The sequence below is a fragment of the Pristis pectinata genome, chromosome 2 (genome assembly GCF_009764475.1).
Source record: "Pristis pectinata isolate sPriPec2 chromosome 2, sPriPec2.1.pri, whole genome shotgun sequence".
NCBI classification, from domain to species: domain Eukaryota; kingdom Metazoa; phylum Chordata; class Chondrichthyes; order Rhinopristiformes; family Pristidae; genus Pristis; species Pristis pectinata.
In genome coordinates this window covers 2366978-2384128 of record NC_067406.1, presented here as the reverse complement: position 1 = coordinate 2384128, position 17151 = coordinate 2366978, and the positions used below count along the sequence as shown (strand labels likewise).

General features: G+C 56.4%; 1 protein-coding gene across 1 annotated transcript in view; it reads left to right on the top strand.

Moving 5' to 3' along the window:
* Positions 1-17151, top strand: part of LOC127583438 (heat shock 70 kDa protein 12B-like) — a 34940-nt gene that overhangs the window by 10435 nt on the left and 7354 nt on the right. Inside the window, exons 4-10 of the mRNA XM_052039457.1 lie at positions 360-487; positions 3525-3712; positions 4925-5046; positions 5874-5990; positions 7277-7448; positions 9275-9361; positions 11933-12037. Coding sequence (XP_051895417.1) covers positions 360-487; positions 3525-3712; positions 4925-5046; positions 5874-5990; positions 7277-7448; positions 9275-9361; positions 11933-12037 — 919 coding nt within the window. The remainder of the gene's footprint in view (positions 1-359; positions 488-3524; positions 3713-4924; positions 5047-5873; positions 5991-7276; positions 7449-9274; positions 9362-11932; positions 12038-17151) is intronic.

Sequence of the window (17151 nt, the reverse complement as noted above, 5' to 3'; positions counted from 1 at the left end):
CTCCCTCCTCCCACACCCCACCCTCTTACACCCCTCCGCCAACACCCCCACCCCCTCACCCCCCTCTGCCCACACCCCACCCCCCATCCCAGCCTTGTCCCCAGTAGATGGATCCCATCACCCCTGACAACCCCTCCCCTCCCCATGCCACTCCCCTGTTCTGAACCAGTCCCGTCTCCCTGCCCTCCTCCCACTCTGCTCATTCCCCCGGTTCCGTACACACTTCACCCCCTGCCCCATGAACGGTCCCCCCATCTCCGTGCCCATCCCCCTTGCCCCCTCCCCTCCCGATCTGCCCCGGTGGATGGCTGCAGACCGAGTCGGCTCTCCCCGTCACCGCTCCCTGCTTCCTCCCGCAGCGACCGTCCTCCAGGAACGCTCCGCGCGGCCATCCCTTCCTCGTAGTGGTGGCGATCGACCTCGGGACCACCGCCAGTGGCTACGCCTACAGCCTGGTGCAGGAGCCGGAGACCATTCACATCATGAGGTACGGGGGGGGGGGGGGGGGGGGGGGTGAGGCAGGGGCGGAGGGACACACTGGGGTCAGAGCATTGGGGGTGGGTGTGGGGGGGACACACTGGGGTCAGAGCGTTGGGGGTGGGTGAGGGAGGGTGGGGGGGACACACTGCGGACAGCGTTGGGGGTACGTGCTCCAGGGCAGGCCCACGACAGTGGAGGGAACCATGGGCGTGGACACAGAGTGTGTGAGTGACCCCTCTGTGCCCCCAGTGAGGGGGTACAGGACACCCTCAGGGTCTGACCCTGGCCCACTCCCGTGACCTCCATCCCCATTGGCTGTGAGCCATTTTAACCCGTTCCCCACTCCCACACTGACCTGTCTGTCCTCAGCCTCCCCCACTGACAGGGAGGGGCTGAACACAAGCTGGAGGGACACCACCTTGTATTCCCCTGGGGTAGTCTACACCCCAAACTCGTTTATTATTGTCACGTGTACCGAGGTCCAGTGGAAAAACTTGTCTTGCAAACTGATCGTACAGATCAATTCATCACATAAGTGCATTGAGGTAGTACAGGGGAAAACAGTAACAGAATGCAGAATAAAGTGTTACAGTTACAGAGAAAGTGCAGTGCAGGCAGACAATAAGGTGCAAGGTCATAACGAGGTAGATTGTGAGGTCAAGAGTCCACCTTATCTACAGGGGAACCGTTCCAATGGTCTTATAACAGTGGGATAGAAGCTGTCCTTGAGCTGGTGGTACGTGCTTCAGGCTTTTGTATCTTCTGCCCGATGTGGAGGGGGAGAAAGAGAGAATGTCCGGGTGGGCTGGGGTCTTGATTATGTTGGCTGCTTTACCGAGGTAGTGAGAAGTGTAGACAGACGTCCATGGAGGGGAGGCTGGTGTCCGTGATGACACTGGCTGTGTCCACAACTCTCTGCAGTTTCTTGCGGTCCGGGCAGAGCAGTTGCCGTACCAAGCCGTGATGCATCCAGATAGGATGCTCTCTATGGTGTTTTGATAAAAGTTGGTGAGGGTGAAAGGGGACATGCCGAATTTCTTTAGCCTCCTGAGGAAGTAGAGGCACTGGTGAGCTTTCTTGGCCGTGGCATCTACATGGTTGGACCAGGACAGGCTACTGGTGATGTTCACTCCCAGGAACTTGAAGCTCTCAACCCTCTTGTCCTCAGCACCATTGATGTAGACAGGTGCATGTACACCGCCCCCTTTCCTGAAGTCAATGACCGGCTCTTTTGTTTAGCTGACACTGAGGGAAAGGTTGTTGTCATGACAACACGTCACTACCCGACGGCATGAACAGTCACTGCTCCCTCTGTCCTCCTGATCCACCCAGGTCCCCCTACACCCACCCCACCCGTCACCCTGTCTATTTCCCCTCGTCCACCCACTCCATCTGCCCAGCACCCACACACCCCTCCCACAGGGTCCCCCCTCCCCCCCACCATTCCCATCTGCCCTCCCCACCCCCTTATTTGGTTTCATCGACCCTCAGTGTCTGTGCCGACCATGATGTCAAATCAAATTGCACGTGGTGCATATCCCTCCACTGCCTGACTGCCCGTGCGCCTGTCTAACGGCCTCTCCATCACCACTCCCGTGTCTGCTTCCATCGTCACCCCCAGCACCCCGTTCCCGGCACCACCACTCTCTGTGCAAAAAGATGTACCCCGCACATCTCCTTTATATGTTCCCCCTCTCACCGTAAGCTATGCCCTCTAATATTTGGCATTTCCCTCTGGGAAAAGACGTGTCTACCCTACCTGTGCCTCTCATAAAACCTCTATCAGGTCTCCCCTCATCCTCCAACGCACCAGAGGAAACAACCAAGTTTGTCCCGACCTCTCCTGATAGCGCACACACCTCTAAATCCAGGCAGCGTCCTGGTGAACCTTTCCAAAGCCATCCACATCCTTCCTGTAATGGGGCGACCAGAACTGCACACAGTGCTCCACAGAGGCCCAACCAAAGTTTTATACACAGAGCCATAGCATCATACAGCACAGAAACAGGCCCTTCGGTCCACCAGATCCATGCTGACCTTTTGCCCATCCACACTATTCCTCAAAATATTCGACATCTCCAGCCTGGACCTCTGACTGACTGTCTACCCTATCTATCCTCTCTTAATTTTAAAAACTTGTAATACCAGAAAGCATCCGATCCAGATGCATCAATGCGGGAGGAACTCATCTATGGAGGGGAAAAAAAGTCAACATTTTGGGCCGAGGCCTTCATCACAGCTTGGTACGGCAACTGCTCTGCCCAGTGACTGCCAGAAACATGCAGAGAGTTTGTGGAACACAGCCCAGCGCATCACGGACCACCAGCCTCCCCTCCATGGACTCTGTCTACACTTCTCACTGCCTCAGTAAAGCAGCCAACATATTCAAAGACCCCACCCACCCCGGACATTCTCTCTCTCCCCCCTCCCGTCGGGCAGAACGATACAAAGCCTGAAAGCACGTTCACCAGGTCTCAAGGACAGCTTCTATCCCGCTGTTATAAGACTATTAAACGGTCCCCTAGTACAATAAGGTGGGCTCTTGACCTCGCAATCTACCTGTTTACGACCTTGCACCTTGTCTGCCTGCACTGCACTTTCTCTGTAACTGTAACACTTTATTTCTGCATTCTGTGTTTCCTGCTTTACTACCTTGACATACTGATATCTGGCGTGGCGCACACGAGAGGTTTTTCAGTTGTCTCTCGGTCCATGTGACAATAATAAACCAATTCATGAGTGGAACCAGACACTTATCCCACTTGCCACCAAGCCCCAAGTGTCGACAACACTGAGATTGTACCTGACTTCCCCACCTCCTCTGGCAGTGAGTTCCAGATCTCTCTCACTCTCCGAGCCCCTCCTGCAGGTGGGGGGAAGTGGGGACGTGGGATCACCCACCCTTGGGACTGAGTGGCTCCATGTACAGCCCCAGGTGGCTGGGGGGGAGTGTGCCAAGCCCGTAGGGTGAGGAGGGTGGAAGGGGATGGGCAGAGTGGTCAGGGCTCGGCCCTTGGCGATGCTGACTGACGTGTTGTTGCCAGGCGCTGGGAAGGCGGCGATCCAGGGGTGGCCAATCAGAAGATCCCGACCTGCCTGCTGCTGACTCCGGGGCGCAGCTTCCACAGCCTGGGTTACACGGCGAGGGACTTCTACCATGACCTGGACCCTGAGGAGGCCCCCCACTGGTTCTACTTCGACAAGTTCAAGATGAAGATTCACAGTTTCAACGGTGAGTGGGAGCGATGGTGATAACTCCCCGGGGAGCTCCGCGAGTGGCTGACACCAGAACCGGTCATCAAGAGGGAGGAGGAACAGTGTGTGACGGGACGGTGTGGAGGGAGCTTCACCCTGTATCTGACCCCAGGAGTGTGTGACGGGACGGTGTGGAGGGAGCTTCACCCTGTGTCTGTCCCTGGGAGTGTGTGATGGGACGGTGCGGAGGGAGCTTCACCCTGCGTCTGTCCCTGGGGAGTGTGTGGATTGGGACGGTTGTAGAGGGAGCTTCACCTGGTATCTGACCCCAGGAGTGTGTGACGGGATGGTGCGGAGGGACTGCTTCACCCTGTGGTCTGACCCCGGGAGTGTTGATGGAACGGGATGGGAGGGAGCTTCACCCTGTATCTGACCCCAGGAGTGTGTGACGGGGACGGTGCGGAGGGCTGTTCTGACCCGGGAGTGTGTGGGGACGGTGCGGAGGGAGCTTCACCTGTGTCTGACCCCGGGAGTGTGTGATGGGACGGTGCGAGGGGGAGCTTCACCCTGTGTCTGTCCCGGGAGTGTGTGATGGGACGGTGCGGAGGGAGCTTCACCTGTGTCTGACCCTGGGAGTGTGTGATGGGACGTGTGCGAGGGAGCTTCACCCTGTGTCTGACCCCGGGAGTGTGTGACGGGACGGTGTGGAGGGAGCTTCACTCTGTGACCCCGGGAGTGTGTGATGGGACGGTGGCGGAGGGAGCTTCACTCTGTATCTGACCCCAGGAGTGTGTGATGGGACGGTGCGAGGGAGCTTCACCCTGTGTCTGACCCCAGGAGTGTGGTGGACGGGACGGTGTGGAGGGAGCTTCACTCTTGGTGACCCCGGGAGTGTGTGATGGGACGGTGCGGAGGGAGCTTCACCTCTGTATCTGACCCCAGGAGTGTGTGATGGGGACGGTGCGGATGGAGCTTCACCCTGTGTCTGACCCCAGGAGTGTGTGACGGGACGGTGGTGGAGGGAGCTTCACTCTGTGACCCCGGGAGTGTGTGATGGGACGGTGCGGAGGGAGCTTCACTCTGTATCTGACCCCAGGAGTGTGTGATGGGACGGTGCAGAGGGAGCTTCACCCTGTGTCTGACCCCAGGAGTGTGTGACGGAACGGTGTGGAGGGAGCTTCACTCTGTGACCCTGGGAGTGTGTGATGGGACAGGACCGGGGGGTTTTCGGTGACACCAGGGTGCTGAGTACAGTTTGCGTTGCAGGACCTCACCCTGGAGACGGAGTTGGAGGCTGTAAACGGGAAGAGTATGAGAGCTCTGCATGTGTTTGCCCACACACTGAGGTTCTTCCAGAATCAGGCCCTGAAGGTGAGGCAGGGGATAGGGTGGGGTGTCCGGACCTGGGGAAGGGACCCATCCCTTGGCCAGTCTTTGTTGGGGGGGTGTGGGCGGTAGGTTAATGCAGTGCAGGACACGGGAGGATGGGACTGGAGCAAGCGGCTGTACGAGGCGTCGGTGAGACCACCTGGAGCACCGTGCGCAGGGCTGGTCACCCAGCTACAGGAAGGGTGGGGTTCAGCTGGAGAGGGGACAGAAGAGATTCACGAGGATGTTACCGGGACTGGAGGGCTTGAGTTATAAGGAGAGGCTGGACAGGCTGGGACTGTTCCCTGGAGTGAAGGAGACTGAGGGGAGACCTTATTGAGGTTTATAAAACCATGAGGGGCATCGATAGGGTGGATGGTCCCAATCTTTTGCCCTGGGCTAGGGGTGTCTAAAACCAGAGGGCATGGGTTTAAGGTGAGAGGGGAATGATTAAAGGGGACCTGAGGGGCAACTTCTTCACAAGGTGGTGGGGATGTGGAACGAGCTGCCAGAGGAAGTGGTTCATTAACAGCATTTAAAAGACACTTGGACAGGTCCGTGGATAGGAAAGGTTTGGAGGGATATGGGCCAAACGCAGGCAGATGGGACGAGATTAGATGGGCACCCTGGTCAGCACGGACAAGTTGGGCTGAAGGGCCTGTTTCTGTGCTCTGGGACTCAGCTGACGTCCCTCCCCTGAAGGACCCTGGAGAGGTGCCCAGACCGATCGTCCGCAGCGAGGGGGTGGGAGGCTGGCACACGGCCCGAGCCGTGCGGCCGGTTACCGAGTCTGCGGCGCCCCTGAAGTGCCTGACGTTTGGCCGTTGCAGGAGTTGCGAGAACAGTTCTGTTCGGACCTGGAGGAAGAAGATGTCCGCTGGGTCATCACCGTGCCCGCCATCTGGAAGCAGCCGGCCAAGCAGTTCATGAGGGAAGCAGCCTACCTGGTGAGGAGATCCGTCAGTGTCCTGGGCCCAGTCCCAATGGAACTGAGGCCAAGGTCGGGAGATACAAGGAGACGTCTGGGGATGTCCTCTCTGCAGCGGCGGAGGCTGTGGGGAGACCTGAAACTTCATCAAAGGCATTAGGATAGGGTGGACAGTCAGAATCCTTTCCCCAGGGCAGAGGTTGAAGGTGAGGGGGGGAATTTTAAGGGAGGTGTGTGGGGTAAATGTTTTTACGCAGAGTGAGGGGTTCCTGGGACGGGCTGCCAGGGGTGGGGGTGGGGGCAGATACGACAGCAATGTTGAAGAGACATCGATAGACGGACACGTGGACAGGCACGGAGTATGGGTCCCCCCCCCACCCCGGGGGCTCCGATTCCCTCCCACACCCCAACGAGGTGCGGGGGTCGGTGGGTTAATCGGGACCGTTGTGAATTGTCCCCAATGAGTGGGTGGGGGGGGGGGGGGGGGTGATGGGACTGTGGGGAGAATATACGGGGGATAGGATTGCTCTGTGAGCCGGCAAATACTCGATGGGCTGATTGGCCTCCTATGAGCTAAGAGGCAGAAACAATCGAGGAGCCGGTCACAGAGGCAGTAAACGACCGGCTGTGACGGCAGTGTTCTGGTCCGGCGCAGCGTCACGGTCACCCCTCCCACAGTTACTGCTCTCACTGTCTCTCCCTCCCCCTCCCTCCCCCATCCCCACCCCTCCCCCTTCCCCTCCCCTCCCCTCTCCCCTCCCCTCTCCTCTCCCCTCCCCTCTCCCCTCCCCTCCCCCCTCCCCTCCCCCCTCCCTCCCCCCTCCCTCCCTCTCCCCCTCCCCTCCCCCCTCCCCTCCCCCTCCCCCTCCCCCCTCCCCTCCCCCCCCTCCCCCTCCCCTCCCCCCTCCCCTCCCCCCTCCCCTCCCCCTCTCCCTCTTCCCCTCCCTCCCTCCCCCTCCCCTCTCCCCCCTCCCTCCCCCTCCCCTCTCCCCCCTCTCTCCCCCTCCCCTCCCCCTCCCTCACCCCCTCCCTCCCCCTCCCCCTCCCTCCCCCTCCCTCCCCCCGCTCACACTCACCTCTCCTACCTTTCCTGTCCATGCTCCCTCCCTCTCTCTGCATTGTGCTCCCTCCCTCACTCCCTCCCTCCCCTACCCCACTCACACTCACTTCTCCTTCTCTCCCCCTCCCTCTCCCTCTCCCCCACCCTGCTCACACTCACTTCTCCCTCTCTCCCCCTCCCTCCCTCTCCCCCCCCAACACTCCCCTACCTCCCTCCCTCCCTCCTTCCCACCCCTGGGTCCACAGGCCGGCCTTGCGTCCCCCGACCACGCGGAGCAGCTGCTGATCGCGCTGGAACCCGAGGCTGCGTCCATCTACTGCCGGAAGCTGCGTCTGCACCAGCTCACCGTCCTTGGCTCCACCGAGACCCCCACCTCGCAGGCGTCGGACCCCCGCATCAACTCCAGCTTCAGGCAAGGTCTGCCCACCCTTCCCCTGCCCGCTGCGCACAGTCCGATCCCGCGGCAGCCCCTCCCTCGCTCCCCTCTGGGCCTGGAGGAGACCGTTCAGCCCCTCTACCTGCCGCAGGGGTCAGCAGGAGGCCATTCAGCCCTCGGGCCTCCCGTTCCCTCTCAGCACCCTGAGACCTGGCGGCAATCAGACCGAGGGGGAGGAGAGTTGGGGCGGGGTGGGGGGCAGGGGAGGGCTCCAGGGGAAGAGAGGGGCGGTGAGGAGGGAGCGCCGCGGGAGGGGCGGTGAGGAGTGTCACACTGCGGGAGGGATGGCTCTGACCATCACTACCTTGGGTTCACTCCACACAGCAGGGGGACGGGCTGGCCCCCACGGGGTTAACGGGCAGCTCCCGACGAGAGGTCAGTCCCAGGGCCCAGAATGAAAGAGCTTTGTCTGATCGGAAATTCCCACTGCCCGGTCAGGAACATGGATATCAGATTCCCGAGACCATCCTCCCACACTCTGTGGCCACGGTTCACACCGCACCGTGCATACACCCTCACCTGACCCCCTCCTTCATCACCCCCCCCCCACCCTCAGCCCCTCTCACCTCTCTCTCACCATCACCCTGACTCCCATCTCTCTCTCCTCCCTCCATACTCCCACAGCATCAGCCTCCCCTCTGCCCCCACACCTTCCCCTCCAACACCTCACTCCAGCACCGCTCCCTCACAACCCTCACTCACAGAACAGTACAGCACAGGAACAGGCCCTTCGGCCCACCATGTCTGTGCTGAACACGATGCTGAATTAAACTAATCCCTTCTGCCTGCAGATGGTCCGTATCCCTCCATCCCCCGCACATTCATGTGTCTGTCTAACAGCTTCATAAATGTCACTGTTGTATCTGCCTCCACCACCCCTGGCTGCCCGTTCCAGGCATCCACCGCTCTCTGTGTTTAAAAAAACTTGCCCCGCACGTCTCCTTTGAACTTTCCCACCTCTCACCCTAAATACATGGCCTTTGTTGTTTGACATTTCTACCCTGGGAAAAAGACTGACTGTCTACCCTGTCTCTGCCTCTCATAATCTAATAAACCTCTATCAGGTCTCCCCTCAGCCTCCAACACTCCAGAGAAAACAACCCAAGTTTGTCCAACCTCTCCTTATAGCTCATGCCCTCTAATCCAGGCAGCGTCCTGGTGAACCTCTTCTGCACCCTCTCCAAAGCCGCCACACCCTTCCTGTAACGGGGCGACCAGAAATGCACACAGTGCTCCAAGTGCGTCCTGGCTAAAGTTTTATACAGCTGCAACGTGACTTCCTGACTCTTATAGTGAACGCCCTGGCTGATGAAGGCAAGCGTGCTGTATGCCTTCCTTACCATCCTATCTACTTGTGTGGCCACTTTCAGGGAGCGATGGACTTGGACCCCAAGATCCCTCAGTACATCAGTGCTGTTGAGGTCCCTGCCATTCGCTGTGTACCTTCACCTGCCAAAGTGCAGCACCTCACACTGATTACGCTCTGTTCCTCCCTTCAGCCTCTCGACAATGACCTCACTCACACTCCCCCCTCCATCTCACTCACTACCTTGGGGTGAGGACAGATTTTATTCTGTGATGGACATTAGTTAACCTGAGAGTTTCTATGAGAATTCATTGGTGTATAGAGGTAGTTGGAGCATTCAAGGGGTAAGTTATATTGGGAGTGTGTGATGGGACTATGTAGAGGGAGCTTCACTCTGTGTCTGATCCCGGGAGTGTGTGATGGGACGGTGCGGAGGGGTTTAGCTCTGTGTCTGACCCATTTCCATGGTGATCTGTGATCAATGATTCCTTGTTTTTCCAGCTCGGGAACAGCTGCGACGATCGCGGCAGAGTCGAACCTTCCTGATGGAGAACGGCGTGGGAGACCTGTGGGCAGAGATGGAGTCAGGTATGCCCAGTGCCCACCTCACCCAGTGGGCACAGTCCCTGCAGTGCCCTGCTTCCCCTTGCCCATCCGTACCGTCCGTCAGCCTAGCCTGGGGCAATCCGGGATGATTCCCTGTCAGATCCGGGACTGCTGCTCCAAGGAGCGCCGGTCGCTGGAGGAGAGGGTTGGGCTGATGCAGGTTTTTTGGGATGTCGGCATTGTTGAGACCAGCATTTATTGACCATCCCCAACTGCCCCCTTGGGGGTGAGCCTGCTTCACGAACCGCTGCAGTCCTTCTGGGGGAGGTGCTCCCACAGCGCTGTTGGGGAGGGAGTCTCAGGGTTCAGCCCAGTGACGATGAAGGAACGGCGAGATATTTCTGCCAGAGTGGTGTGTGACCTGGAGGGGAACCTCCAGGTGGTGGTGTTGCCCCGTGACTGCTGCCCTGGGTCCTTCTCGGTGGGAGAGGCAGTGGGTTTGGGTCCTGGTGAAACCCGAGTTATTGGTGAGTAAGTGCTGCTTGGTGGCATGGAAACACAGAACAGTACAGCACAGGAACAGGCCCTTTGGCCCACCATATCTCTGCCGACCATGATCCAATCTAACTAATCCCACCTGCCCACGTATGGTCCGTCTCCCTCCAGTCCCTGCCTGTTCCTATGCCTGTCTAAATGCTGCCGTATCTGCCTCCCCTGCCCTGGCAGCCCGTTCCAGACACCCACCACTCTCTGTGTAAAAGAAAACTGCCTCATAAACCTCCTATAAACTTTCTCCCTCTCGCCTTAAAGCTCTGCCCTCTGGTATTTGACATCTCGACCCTGGGAAAAAGATTCTGACCGTCTACCCTCTCTATGCCTCACGTTATTTTACAAGCTTCTATCAGGTCTCCCCTCAGCCTCTGACACTCCAGTGAAAACAACCTACGTTTGTCCAACCTCACCTTATAGCTCATGCCCTCTAATCCAGGCAGCATCCTGGCGAACCTCTTCTGCACCCTCTCCAAAGCCTCCACACCCTTCCTGTGATGGGGTGACCAGAACTGCACACAGTACACTAAATGTGGCCTGACCAAAGTTGTACAGGCAGTAACATGACTTGTCAACTTTTACACTCGGAGCCCCGACTGACGAAGGCCAGCGTGCCGTACACCTTCTTTACCACCCTGTCTACTTGTGTTGCCTCTTTCAGGGAGCTCTGGATTTGTGCCCCAAGATCCCTCTGTACATCAATGCTCCTAAGGGTCCGGCCATTTACTGTATACTTTCCTCTTGTATTTGATCTCCCAAAGTGCATCACCTCACACGTGTCTGGATTAAACTCCATCTGCCATCTGTCTGCCCACATCTCCAACTGGTCTACATCCTGCTGAATCCTCTGACAACCTTCCTCACTATCCAAACTCCCCCAATTTTTGAGTCATCTGCAAACTTATTAATCAATCCACCTACATTTACATCCAGATCATTTATGTACATGTCAAACTACAGAGGTCCCAGCACCGATCCCTGCAGAACACCACAGGTCACAGCCCTCCAGTCAGATTAATACCCTTCCACCACTGCCCTCTGTCTTCTATGTGCAAGTCATCTTTGGATTCAATTTACCAACTCTCCGTGGCTCCCTTGTGACTTAATCTTCAGACTAGCCTACCCTGAGGGACCCTGTCAAGTGCTTGTTGGAGTCTATTGCCTCCTCAGTGACCTGCATCACTTCCCCAAACAACTTGCTCAGGTTTGTGAGACAGGACCTCCCCTGTACAAAGCCACGCTGTCTATCCCTAATAAGTCCATGCTTTTCCAAATGCAAGTAACTCATGTCCCCAAGAACTTCCTCCAATAATTTCCCTACCCCTGATGTAAGACTCACCAGCCAAAAATTTCCTGCTTTATCCGTTACCTTTCTTAAACAAAGGAACAACATTGGCTACTCTCCAGTCCTCTGGGAGCTCACCTGTGGCGAGAGAGGATACAGAGAGTTCTGTCAAGGCCCCAGCAATCTCCTCCCTTGCCTCCCTCGGTATCCAGGGATAGATCCCATCAGGCCCTGGGGACTTATCCACCTTAATGTTTTTCAAGAGACCCAACACGTCCTCCTCCCTAATATCGACAGGCCCTGGAACATTAACATGCCCCTCCCTGATCTCACCACCACCCACGTGCTTCTCCTTGGTAAATACCCATGTGAAGGACTCATTAAGGACCTCACCCACTTCCTCTGGCTCTAGGTACAAAGCCCCTCCTTTATCCTCGAGTGGACCTACCCTCTCCCCAGCTACCCTCTTGCTCCTAATACATGTATAAAATGCCTTGGGATTTTATTCATTGACGTTGGCAACAGTGTGCATTGACACGGCAGATGACTGAGAGTAGACTGGGCAGCGATTAGCCGGAAGGGATTGTCCTGCTTTCTGTGAGCAGCAGACCTGGGTGTTGGGGAGGTGCCAGTGCTGTAACTGGACTGGAATAGCTCGGTTTACAGGCACAGCCTAGTTCTGGAGAGCTGACCTTCAGTACCATGGCTGGGAGGTTGCACCCATTCCCCACTCTCTATCTCTCACTGTATCCCATTCCTCTCTGACCCTTCCTCCCCAGGTGACCGTTACATCGTGGCAGACTGTGGTGGTGGGACCGTTGACCTCACCGTCCATGAGATCGAGCAGCCGGAGGGGACGCTGAAGGAACTCTACAAGGCCTCAGGTGAGGATGGAGCCAGGTCCTGAGGCCAGCCATGTCCCAGGGGATGAACAGCTGGAGCTGTGACCCAGAGCCGGGGACTCAGCACCTGAACTTTGAGGGGTTGTTCGTGGCTGGCGCAGAGAACTGGAGGCCGGAGCCAATGGCTCTGGGGCTGGGCTTCAGACCTCGGCTTTGCCAGGACAGTGGTCACCATGGCTTTTCCCGTCGACCTTCCCACCCAGTCATCTCCAGATCTGGAAATCCTGGGATTCCGGAGGAGGTGCAATGGAGGAAACACAGAAACCAATCTGCCCACAGCAGGATCCCACAGGCAGCAGTCCGAGCCGCTGCTGAGATGCGGTTTGGACCCAGGGAACCACCGAGAGGCCTCCCTGCCCTTCAGCAGCTTGTGACCATTTGCCGCTCGCCACAACCTCGGTTTTAGGGCCGGCTCAGTGGTGCGGCAGGTAGAGCCACGGCCTCACAGCCCCAGGGACCCGGGTTCGATCCCGACCTCCGGCGCTGTACGTGTGGAGTTTGCACATTCTCCCTGTGACCGTGTGGCTGTCCCCGGGCGCTCTGGTTTCCTCCTGTATCTCAGTGATGTGGGTTAATTAGATACTGTAGATTAACCCTAGTGTGGGACAGAGGAAGGGTTAATTGGTCCTGATAAGAACATAAGAAATAGGAGCCGGAGGAGGCCATCTGTCCCATCGAGCCTGCTCCGCCGTTCAATAAGATCATGGCTGATCTGTCCCTGGACTCAGATCCACCTACCTGCCTTTTCCCCAAAACCCTTAATTCCCCTACAATGCAAACGCCTATCTCACTGTGTCTTAAATATATTTAATGATGTAGGGTTTTGACCCGAAACGTCAACAGTTCCTTTCCCCTCCACAGATGCTGATCAACCCGCTGAGTTCCTGCAGCAGATTGTTTGTTGGCAAACCACGCGTGTGTATGTCTACACCTACGTGTACACCTTTGTGTGTGTGTCTACACATCTGTGTGTGTTACACCCGTGTGTCTACACCTGTGTGTGCATGTCTACACCTGTGTGCGTTACACCTGTGTGTGCCTACACACCTGTGTGTCTACACCTGTGTGTGTGTGTGTATATATATACACCTCTGTGTGTGTGTGTGTGTGTGTGTGTGTGGACCCACGTGTCTACACCTCTGTGTATGCCTGTGTGTGTGTGTACACACCTGTGTGTGTGTATATATACACCTCTGTGTGTGTGTGTGTGGACCCACGTGTCTACACCTCTGTGTATGCCTGTGTGTGTGTGTGTGTACATGTGCATGTTGGTCTCTCCCCTACACCCTACTACCTGTGTGTGGGTGTGATGTGTGTGAGTAACCACGTGCGTGTTACACCCATGCAGACGAGCCTGGTCCCAGTACAGGAGCCAGCGACCAGGTCCTTGCTGTGCCCAGCCTGTGGTGCCTGAACGGTCAGTGCCCTGCCCCACACACAGGCAACCGCGCCTCCTCAGGCTGGAGTGGGGGTGAGGCACCCTCAGCCCTGCTGCCGCTTCTCCGTCCACCCCACCATTAGGTGAGGTGCTCTGGTCATCATCACCTGGCTCTGCGTGGGATCTTGCTGTGCACCAACTGACTCCTTTTCCTTGCAACAGAAACACCGACTGCTTTCACAACGCAGGAGATTTGTTGAGCGGACGGAGGATGTGTGTCCCTGCTGGAAGGCACCGATTTGCGTTTCACCGTTTCTGGTGCTACCCTGCCCTCACTGCCCTCGTGTTACCAGATTTATTAATTATAAAACTCTGGTTAGACTGCATCTGAAGTATTGCATTCAATTCTGGTCGCTCCATTACAGGAAGGGTGTGGGGGCTGTGGAGAGGGTGCAGAAGAGGTTCACCAGGATGCTGCCTGGATTAGAGGGCGTGAGCTACAAGGAGAGGTTGGACAAACTTGGGTTGTTTTCTCTGGAGCGGCAGAGGCTGAGGGGAGACCTGATAGAAGTCTATCAGATTATGAGAGGCAGAGATAGAGTAGACAGCCGGTACCTTTTTCGCAGGGTAGAAATGTCTAATACCAGAGGGCACGCATTTAAGGTGAGAGGGGGTAAGTTCAAAGGAGATGTGTGGGGCAAGTTTTTTTACACAGAGAGCGGTGGGTGCCTGGAATGTGCTGCCAGGGGTGGGGGTGGAGGCAGATACGATAGAGGCGTTTGAGAGGCTCTTAGACAGGCACATGGATGTGCAGGGACTGGAGGGAGATAGAACAGCTGCAGGCAGAAGGGATTAGGTGTCATTAGGTTAATTAGTTTAGCACAACATTGTGGGCCGAATGGCCTGTTCCTGTGCTGTACTGTTCTACGTTCTAATCTGATGAGAAGGGAGAGCCAGCATGAACTTGTGGGTTGAATGTCCTCTCCTTTGGCTCTGTGCAACTCGTATGACCCCACTGGGTTTGAACTCGTGACCTCCAGAGTGCTAGTCCCTTCCTGACAGGATGTGAATTGCTTTGCCGCACTCGGGCTGTTCTTTGAGTTTGATTCATTTCCAACCAGCTGAGAGCTTGCCAAATGTTTGTTGGTAATGTTGTTGGAATGTGGTCGGGGACAGGCGCAGCAGGGAGCTCGGGTTCCTGTCCAACTGTGTCGCCACCCACCGGCTGGTGTGACAGGTGCACGGAAACAGGTCCTTCAGCCCAACTCATCCATGCCCACCAAATTAGTCCCATTTGCCCGTGTTCGGCCCATACCCCTCTGAACCTTCCCCATCCATGGACCTGTCCAAGTGTCTTTTAAATGTAGTTAATGTACCGGCCTCACCCACTTCCTCTGGCAGCTCGTTCCACATACCCACCGCCCTCCGGGTGAAGAAGTTTCCCCTCAGGTTCCTATTAAATCTCTCCCCTCTCACCCTAAACCTGCGCCCTCTAGTTCTTGATTCCCCAGCCCTGGGAAAAAGACTGAGTGCATTCACCCTATCTGTGCCCCTCATGGTTTTATACACCTCTACTAAGTCACCCCTCAGTCCCCTACACTCCAAGGAATAAAGTCCTAACCTGCCCAACCTCTCCCAATAACTCAGGCCTTCGAGTCCCGGCAACATCCTTGTAAATCTCCTCTGCACTCTCTCCAGCTCAATAAGATAAGATGTTTATTAGTCACATGTGCATCGAAACACACAGTGAAATGCATCTGTTGCGTAGAGTGTTCTGGGGGCAGCCCCCAAGTGTCGCCACGCTTCCGGCACCAACATAGCACGGCCGCAACTTCCTAACCCGTATGTCTTTGGAATGTGGGAGGAAACCGGAGCACCCGGAGGAAACCCACGCAGACACGGGGAGAACGTACAAACTCCTTACAGACAGCGGCCGGAATCGAACCCGGGTCACTGGCACTGTAATAGCGTTACACTAACTGCTACGCTACCGCGCCTGCCCACCTTTCCTACAGCAGGGTGACCAAAGCTGAACACAGTGCTCCAAGTGCAGCCTCACCAGCGTCTTGTCAACTGCAACATAACGTCCCAGCTTCTACACTCAGTGCCCTGACTGACGAAGGCCAGCGTGCCAAACGCCTTCTTCACCGCCCTGTCTACCTGTGATGCCTCCTTCAGCGAATTATTTTTGCCAACCTGCTGAATGGAAGTTGCAGATGCTGGAAATCTGAGGCAAAATCAGAGAGGGCCAGAACTGGTCAGAGTCAGGCAGCATCTGCACAGAGAGAGAGAGAGAGAGAGAGACACACAGACAGAGTTAACTTCAGGGCAACCATCAGAAGCATGGCCAATTCCAGCACCAACATTAACGAAACTGTATTCTGGAATTCATTGACCTGACACAATGGCCCCTGTGGTCCCCAGTGGCCCCAATGGCCAAGTCTATTGCTGTGTGCACCACTACGGTGAGCTACAGGTGCAATGAAGAACTTGTTTGCGGCAGCTTCACAGACGACCCACAGGATGTAAATTATACACGTCAGTGAAGAGAGAGAGAAATGCCCAGAGCTCGTATCAGGAAGCTCTGGCACTCTGGAGCTTGTAGATACAAAAGTATATAAACTCGAGGGGCATAGGTAAGGTCAATGGTCTTTTCCCCAGGGTAGGGGGGTGTAAAACTATGGGGCATAGGTTTAAGGTGAGAGGGGAACCTGAGAAGCAATCTTTTCACCCAGAGGGTGGTCCGTACGTGGAACGAGCTGCCAGAGGAAGTGGGTGAGGCAGGGACATTAACAACATTTAAAAGACACTTGGACAGGTCCATGGATGGGAAAGGTTTAGAGGGATACGGGCCAAATGTGGGCAAATGGGACTGGCTTAGATGGGCACCTTGGTTGGCATGGACCGGTTGGGCCCAATGGCCTGTTTCCGTGCTGTGTGACTCCCACAGTGCAGTGCTCCCTCAGCATCAACACCCCTCACCCCATCCTTCCTGCAGCACCACACTACATTAACGCTGCCCCTCCAACAGCACAGCGCTCCATTAACCCCTCCAACACCCTCTCCCCACACCCCCCTCACCCACCCCCATGCTCCCTGAACTGAAGCCTTGGCCTGGATTCTGTGCCTTGCAGTGGGATTTGAACCCATGGCACCCCTGACTCGGAGACAGTGGGGTTTGCCCACTGAGCCAGCCCCAGCCCCGAGGGCCCTCTACTGGAGAGGACTAGAATATAAAAGCAAGGACGTAACGCTGAGGCTTTATAAGGCGTTGGTCAGACCACATCTGGAGTATTGTGAGCAGTTTTGGGCCCCATATCTAAGGAAGGATGTGCTGGCATTGGAGAGGATCCAGAGGAGGTTTACAAGAATGATCCCGAGGATAATGTATGAGGAGCATTTGATGTCTCTGGGTCTGTACTTGATGGAGTTTAGAAGGATGAGGGGGGGATCTCATTGAAACCTCCCAAATATTGAAAAGCCTGGACAGAGTGGACATGGAGAGGATGTTTCCATCAGTGGGAGAGTCCAGGACCAGAGGGCACAGCCTCAGAATAGAGGGACGTCCCTTTAGAACTGAGACGAGGAGCAATTTCTTCAGCCAGAGGGTGGTGAATCTGTGGAATTCATTGCCACAGAGGGCTGTGGAGGCCAAGTCATTGGGTGTATTTAAGGCAGAGATTGAGAGGTTCTTGATTGGTAAGGGGGGGGGGGGTTA